Source organism: Choristoneura fumiferana, chromosome 29 (genome assembly GCF_025370935.1).
Source record: "Choristoneura fumiferana chromosome 29, NRCan_CFum_1, whole genome shotgun sequence".
Lineage (NCBI taxonomy): Eukaryota > Metazoa > Arthropoda > Insecta > Lepidoptera > Tortricidae > Choristoneura > Choristoneura fumiferana.
The window spans coordinates 85,587-93,400 of NC_133500.1; the positions used below are offsets into that span (position 1 = coordinate 85,587).

The following is a 7,814-nucleotide window of genomic DNA, read 5'->3' on the forward strand; positions in this document are numbered from 1 at the left end:
TTGCGGTGAAGGAAAACATCGTGAGGAAACCTGCACAAACCTGCGAAGCAATTCAATGGTGTGTGTGAAGTTCCCAATCCGCACTGGGCCCGCGTGGGAACTATGGCCCAAGCCCTCTCATTCCGAGGGGAGGCCTGTACCCTGCAGTGGGACGTATATAGGCTGGGATGATGATGATGAATAAAGTGTGACCACCCTTAAAGTTTGAGGTTGTATTAAAAGGAATTTCTTGGTTGAACGCCAAAACACACATTCTTCCTTCGTCATTTGCTTTCTTAAAAACTTTAACACTTTTTACTACCTACTAACACAAATGTAGGTGTTTCGTTTATTTTTACTTTCCAAAAGTTTGACCGCCTTACCGCACTCTGGATTTGACTAACTTAAAAACTTTTAAAAACTGACCACACTTTATACCTTAACACTACAAACATAAGGCACATAGTCGCGTGAGAGCTTAGATTTTCCTTTGAGGTGTAGTAGTTCCTTAAAGTTTCGTGAGTTAAGACTAGGTTACACTGTGTGAGTAAAAGTTGGTCTAGTCAGTTACTACTCGTAAAGCATGGTTACTTGCACATAGCGGTCATACTAACCAAACTGTCATCACAAGAGGATTTCAATTATCTTCAGATAAAAATAAAAGAAAAAAATAAATATTAAAAGCAAGTGTAAAATAAATTTTGAACTAAACGCTATAAAACTACCTGTTACCTGTTATTTTCATTTGTTTTATCTACATAAATTATTTTATCTATACTCATATAGTAAATCCTCCATTAAATGCGTTTAAAAATCATAGATAATTACCAGCATTACGACATTGGATTATATTATGAACACGGCAGTAACGTAATGGTCATTACGATACCGAAATCTATATCGTAATGACCGTTACCGCACCGGACCGTGGCGGGGCTTCTGCTTCATCAGGCGCAGGAGGTCGTGGGGTAGACATAGTTCTGTTTGCAATGCAGGTAATTCTCACTCAATGGTTCTTGAACGCATGGTAGAACGCATGGTGGTGGCAGAGGATTTAATATATGGATGTAGACAAAGTAATGTATCCTCGTGTGATCCTCGCATTTTAAGGACCCTTATTACGTGTAAGAGTTGCATAAACTACTATAATTTTATTAATATGCATTTTTAGTATAAATGTGAGCTTTTATTCTGTAAGTGGGCTGCAAACGGCTCTTTTATAAAGGTTTTTTGTCACTACCAGCGTTTTCTAAGGCTAAAAAGCTATGTGTGTGAGTGTGTGTGCCTGAAAGAGAGAGAGAGAGAGAGAGAGAGAGAGAGAGAGAGACGAAGAGGGAGAGATATTTAATTTACACAGGGTAAAATACAGTGGGAAGAAAAAATAAAATAAAAGAACATCGAAAAGTATAAATTGGACTCCACTCAGCACAATATCTTCCAGACAGTGAAATACCATGGTAAGATGACAGCTACTGTCTACTCTCAGGCCAGTAGTTCGCTCAGTGTGACCTGCCCTTAGTTGTTTGGCGAGTGGAGGTTACTTGTAGCCTAAGTTACTGCATTAGAAGACGGATAAAGAGTTAGTGGTCGTTGGTTCCTTTAACAGTAGCGATGGGTATAAACAGTAGTTCTGTTTATAGGTTTACAAGCATTTAACTTGCAACGTACACCTACCTATCTATACTGAGTGGCAAAAAATCTGGCCCTCAAATGTATGCAGTAATAGGTAATTTTGTATGAAGAGTGGGCCAAATTTTGTGCCGCTGAGTATTATATTATGATTTAAGAATTTGCAAACTATTTTCGAAAACTTCCTGGTATGCGATTGCAAAAATTGGAAATAAAATAAATCATCATCATCATTATCATGTCAGCCGAAAGACGTCCACTGCTGGATATAGGCCTCCCCCAAGGCTCTCCACTCAGACCGGTCTTGTGCTTTCCGCATCCATCGCGATCCTGCGATCTTAACCAGGTCGTCGCTCCATCTCGTTGTAGGCCTACCGACAGCTCGTCTCCCGGTCCGCGGACGCCATTCGAGAACCTTCTGACCCGTTGCGAGTACTGGACCATGGTGGACTCAGTAGCTTTTTTAATCAGGTCAGTCCAGCGAGTTGGTGATCGCCGCGTGCCTTCTTGCCTTGAGTTCACATTACTAGAGATGTGACCAAAGAACTTCAGTTTACGACATCCAATAAGCATTGCTATAGAGTCTATAGTATAGACAAAGCAAAATTATTTACAATGGCAAGGTTCTACAGTGACCTAGAAATCAAGTTGGTTGTCTACTTATACCGTAAACTGCTTCAACTTTGCCCTCTGGCCCCAACATTGCCTGATTTGATTTAGAGTCGATAACTTAGCACTCTTATAGGTTTTAAACTTTTATCTACACGGGAATATTATTACCGGGCTAAGTTATCGACTCTAAATCAACTCAGGCAATGTTGGGGCCAGAGGGCAAAGTTGAAGCAGTTTACCCGTTAACTGCTTCAACTTTGCCCTCTGGCCCCAACATTGCCTGATTCCATTTAGAGTCGATAACTAAGCACTCTTATAGGTTTTAAGCTTTTACCTACAAGGGAATTATTATTACGGGGGGATAAAAGCTTAAAAACATAAAGGGTGCTAAGTTATCGACTCTAAATCGAATCAGGCAATGTTGGGGCCAGAGGGCAATGTTGAAGCAGTTTACGGTATATATCGACAAACCCGCTTACAGTCTTAACAATTCTACGCTTTACTGTGCCATATCTCTTCTTATCGCATTTTTATCGCGTTTTTTACGACAGAGTGCAATATTTTCCACGTCCTACCAATTCACTCTCAGAAAAGAATACAAAATTGTAACGAGAGCTGTTTAAAGTTTTCATTTTATAAGGCATTATTTTTCCTATCTTGTTGAAGCAATCTTAACCTAACGCCATAAAATCTTGCTTCACAAACTGTCAAACCTGTCAAGTGCGAGTTAAACTTGTGCATTAAGGGTTCCGTACGGAAAAAAAGTTTTTGTTGTTTTTGTACGTAATTTTTTTTTGTTCACTGTACTTTTTGTTAACTTTACTTACACTGTTATCCAAGTTAGTACATGTGTATACCTACTAAATTTCAAACCAATTTGACCACTGATAATGAGTTAAATTCTATTTTCATTTGACGACCGGATGGCCAAGTGGTTAGAGAACCTGACTACGAAGCTTAAGGTCCCGGGTTCGATTCCACATAGATTCCAAATTCTGATTAGATATGTTTCGTCAAAATCGGTTGAGCCGTTTTTGAGATATTAAACTTTGAAGTGACAAAGTCGAGGTTTTCCAACTTTTTGTTGGTTATGATATGTTATATACCTACCTATAAGAGGGGAAAACGAGCATGCGGTTCACTAGATGGGAAGCAATAACCACCGCTGATGGACACTGGAAACATGATAATAAAATAAAAGTTAAGTAAAAACTTGTACTTTAATATTTTTATACAGCATGTTCCAAGGCCTGATGTCGCCGAATTTCATAATTCTATACTTACCATTAAATTATAGTTCTACTATGTAGATTTTTTTTATGGCTTTTGCCTGATAACACACCTTTGAAAGATATATTTTGACGAAATACCATAACGGGACTTATCACGCTATTTTTACACGAGTAATATTTACCTCGACGTTTCGGCAACGTTACAGTTGCCGGGGTCACGAGTAGACTGAAGTGTGGGGTGTCAAGTCTGCCTAGCAGCGCGAGTTCTTCGAACTACCCGCACTTGATCACTAATAGTACCGGCACTCGTATCACGAACTACCCGCACTTGGTCACTTTTATTAGTCACCCTATCACACCGACACACAACACTAACAACGTCCGATCGTCCCTCCGAACATTCATCCCGACGCCGACACTAAATAAATAAATAAATATAGGTCATCAATCATCCCAGCTATATACGTCCCGGTGGCACATCTTTCAGAACAAGAGTTGGGCCATAGTTCCACGCGGGCCCAGTGCGGATTGGGAACTTCAACGCATTGAATCGCTTCGAGGTTTGTGCAGGTTTCCTCACGATGTTTTCCTTCACCGAAAGCTTGTAAATTTCAAATGTAATTACATGATTTCGAAAACTCAGACGGTGCGAGCCGGGGTTTAACCACGACCCTCTGCTTGAGAGGCGATAGGTCTAAACTAGGCCACCACGGCTCCTAATATTAGGTACTTGTGAAAAATAGCGTGATAAGTCGGTGATTTGATATGAGTGAATCACGAAAGTTTGAAACGTTATATATTTGACGAACTTTAAAGCTTATTTTTTCAGGTTCAGAATTGTAATTTGAATTTCTATTGGATACTGATTCTCAGAAGTTATCCTATATGGGTTCCATTTATCTTAGAGCTATGGAACCCTACATGATATGAACATGATGATGGAGTGAAACAAGAGTGATTTAAAGTAGAGTTATGTTGCGAACTTTAATCTTATCGTATGCATCGCTCGTGCTCAATTTTTGGATAGTGGTAATATCTATAATTTAAATGCGAAAGTTTGTGAGCGAGTGAGAGAGTAGTTTGTTACTCCTTCACGCTGAAACGCTGGACGGATTTGGATGAAATTTGGCAAAAAGTTAATAACTGGATTAATAGGATACTTTTTCCCGATGTTCCCACGGGATAGGGATAAAATTTCGAAATAACAACCGCCAGGGCTTAGAGTCATGAAATTTGGTATTAGGAGGCTGGGCATCTGGAATAACACATAGGCTACTTTTTATTCCGATATTCCCACGGGATAGGGATAAATCTCAAAATAACAACCGATTGGCTTAGAGTCATGAAATTTGACATGATTGTTTTTAATGTAACGTCAATGAAAGCCACGATTTAATTTTTGGGAATTTTCACGGGAATTTTTAAAAATCCCGAAATTTCAGCTGCTGGAGTATACTAATATAATTCACACGATAATCATAATCATCATCGTCCCAGGCTTTATACCGCCCACTGCTCACAGAATAAAAGGGTTTGGGCTAAAATTCCCACGCGGGCCCAGTGCGGATTAGGAAATTCACATTACACCATGTGCTTCGCAGCTTTGTGCTGGTTTCATTACGGTGTTTTCTTCCATTGTAAAGCTCGTGGTAAAGGGTCTGTACAATAGTAAAACTGCCCCTGGTAAATTGTAATGTCATTATACCTTTCAAGCACGGAACCTATCAGAAAAAATATTTTTTAGCGAAAATAATAAGCAGTTTAATTTCTTTGAAAATTGTATACATATAATATGTACCTACTTAATCGTAATTAGGTACTTAATTCTCAAAAAAATCAAAGTTCGAACTCATTACGAGTCATACGTAATAATACACATAACGAGATTAACGAAGACCACCATAAAATTTTTGAGATTCCCGGTAATTTAGAAAAAATCTGAAATATCATTCTCAATTTTAGCTGATTCAAGGAACAATCCAAACGGATGGCTAGAGAACCTAAAGAGGCGTTTGATGATCGACAACTACGACTACCAACCATCCAGCGGTGACTTGGAACTGCGAGCAATGAACAAGAACCCTTCAGAAGCACCAATGGAACTGGAAACTACAACTGAAGCCACTACAGTAGACTATGACATATTAGACGAACAAGACAAAGTAGACGCACCAATACAATTCGTTTATGATTCAGCTGAGAAGAATCATGAGAAAGCTGATGTTTACAATGACATCAGCACTGTCCATAGTCTTTACGCGCCACGTCATCGATTTAATGATGTTTACTTCGCTCCTCCTGACCCGCAGAACTCTATAGAAGAGCAAGATAATGACCATGGTATTTCAAGGAATGATCTGCAGATATATTTGAAGGATACGAAGAAGCAAGACCCTCTTGTGGCCAAAAATGTCAGTTATAAAGTTATCCAGGTATGTTTGGGATATAAGCAATCTTAATCCTATGATATATAAGAGAAATGATGATGAGTGTGTGTGTATAAGCTGAAAGAATTTAAAATGCGAGAGTATGTGAGCGGGTGTGTGTGTTTGTGTATGGCTGGACAGATTATGAAGAAAGTATGTAGATGCTTAATTTCTGGAATAACACATGGGCTACTTTTTGTCCCGATATTCCTTCGGGATAGAGACAACAATTTGACATCGCAACTGTTGGGTTTAAAGTTAAATTAAGCACAGTTGCACTAAGCAAGGTCGATGAAGACCACGATGTTAATTTTGAGAATTCCCCTGGGAGTTTCGTATACTTACCTAATTCTGGAATTTCAATTGAACTACCGGATTTATTATGATGCCGGCATGCGAAGCCGCGGGTAATGTCAAGTGGGTAAATCACAGACCTTATATCGAGATAGACCGTAAGAGTTCACCTACCTTGAGTGTAAAATGATCCACGGTCAAAGTTTTGTCCGACCTAAATGCGCGATGCGCTTTGAAAAAGCCGCTGCTAGAGTCGCGGCGGCAGGCCTTTGAATCGGTTCCGCGCGTCTTTGAATCGGTACCGTGCGATCTTGATTTTTCCCATCACTAAATCTCGCTCGTGACGTCATCGTATGCACGAAAAATTCGACACGCTAGGTTCTCATATAGTTTGAAGCTTTCGTCGATCTCGATATAAGGTCTGCGGGTAAATAGAGCTTAACCCGTTTGCAGCCATCCTCGCTGTCGCGTCGCGCCGGCAGTGCAGCCCCCCGCTTTGTCGAAGAGGTCGGCGCCACCGGCGTCTCCTTACTCAGCGTCGACGGAGCCCCCTTCCCCGAGTTCCAGCTGCCTTCAGCACGGAGACAGTACCAGGCGGTCAAAGGCAGTGCCTCGGAAGACTGGCTTGATTAGCATTAGCTATAGCTTAATAATCCTACTAATATGAAAGTTTGTGAGTGAGTATGTTTGTTACTCCTTCACGCTGAAACGGCTGAACGGATTTGGATGAAGTTTGGTATATTATCGCCCTTGTAGCTACTTAACAAAGTTCTAGCCCACTAGACTTGTTTTCTTCTTTTTAGTATTTTATTGTTTTATTTCACACTTTTTTAATAGTTCTGTGAAAATGGAAGATTAAAACTATTATAACCCATATAAATTAGAATGGGCTTATTATTAGCTTTCATTTGATACCTCACTCGACAGGTTTAAATAATTTATTTTTTTTTGAAAACTTACAATTTGGCGCCAAAAATCCGCCATTTTGATTTTTCAAGAATTTCGTACCCAGTGCCACTCGCGTCATTAAGAAGAATCCAATGACGTGTCATTTATCAAAATCGATTCAGCCGTTGAGTAGTTACGAGAGGACACATAGGAATGGACATACATGCCCCATGCAAGTTTCACCAAATTACGATATTTGTTTGATCAACTGAATTCATTGCCTCTTATAGTCTGCCATGTAATGCAACTTATATGCAAGTGTTCTTGAATGGTCTAAATGGAGCTGAACTGATGGAACAATTAGAATTTTTAGGGACACTATTTGTATACAAAGTAGGCCGCATACTGCAAAAGTTTAACCATCATCTTAACAGCTATACCTGGTGTGGCAATATTAGCAAATAACTAGATCATAGATCATACTCCTCAAACTGAACAACTTCTCAGCGACTTTTAAAAATAATTAGTTTAAAATTCTTATTACACTTTTAAGTTTATTCGAAGAAGCAATGTAAAGCAAAATGCTTGATGTTTGTAGCGTGACAGGCGACGTCAGTTGTGTTCTAGGATGGCGTCTAGATGGCGTACATTGATAGCATTATTTAATTATATGAAAAAAGGAAAATCCAAAGACTCTATTATTTTAAAAATCGCTGAACTAATGTTGTTTATATGGGTTATGGTATGGGTCCCA

At 39.4% G+C, this 7,814-nt stretch overlaps 1 protein-coding gene across 2 annotated transcripts; it reads left to right on the top strand.

The window, feature by feature from the left end:
- The first annotated feature begins 2,755 nt into the window (after window positions 1-2,755).
- Window positions 2,756-7,064, top strand: LOC141444243 (uncharacterized). 2 transcript variants are annotated; one of them, XM_074109729.1, is made up of 3 exons: window positions 2,756-2,999; window positions 5,415-5,884; window positions 6,626-7,064. In XM_074109729.1, the coding sequence occupies exons 2-3, from the start codon at window positions 5,468-5,470 to the stop codon at window positions 6,803-6,805; spliced, it is 597 nt and encodes a 198-aa protein (XP_073965830.1). In that variant the 5' UTR covers window positions 2,756-2,999; window positions 5,415-5,467; the 3' UTR covers window positions 6,806-7,064. The 2 variants fall into 2 exon arrangements, with proteins under 2 accessions (XP_073965830.1, XP_073965831.1); XM_074109730.1 differs by lacking the exon at window positions 2,756-2,999 and adding an exon at window positions 3,402-3,420.
- The last annotated feature ends 750 nt before the right edge of the window (window positions 7,065-7,814 follow it).

Coding starts and splice junctions, on each gene's coding strand:
- LOC141444243 (XM_074109729.1), top strand. CDS start 5,468: ATGATCGACAACTACGACTACCAACCATCCAGCGGTGACTTGGAACTG. Junction 5,885..6,625: donor TCAGTTATAAAGTTATCCAG/GTATGTTTGGGA, acceptor ACCCGTTTGCAG/CCATCCTCGCTGTCGCGTCG.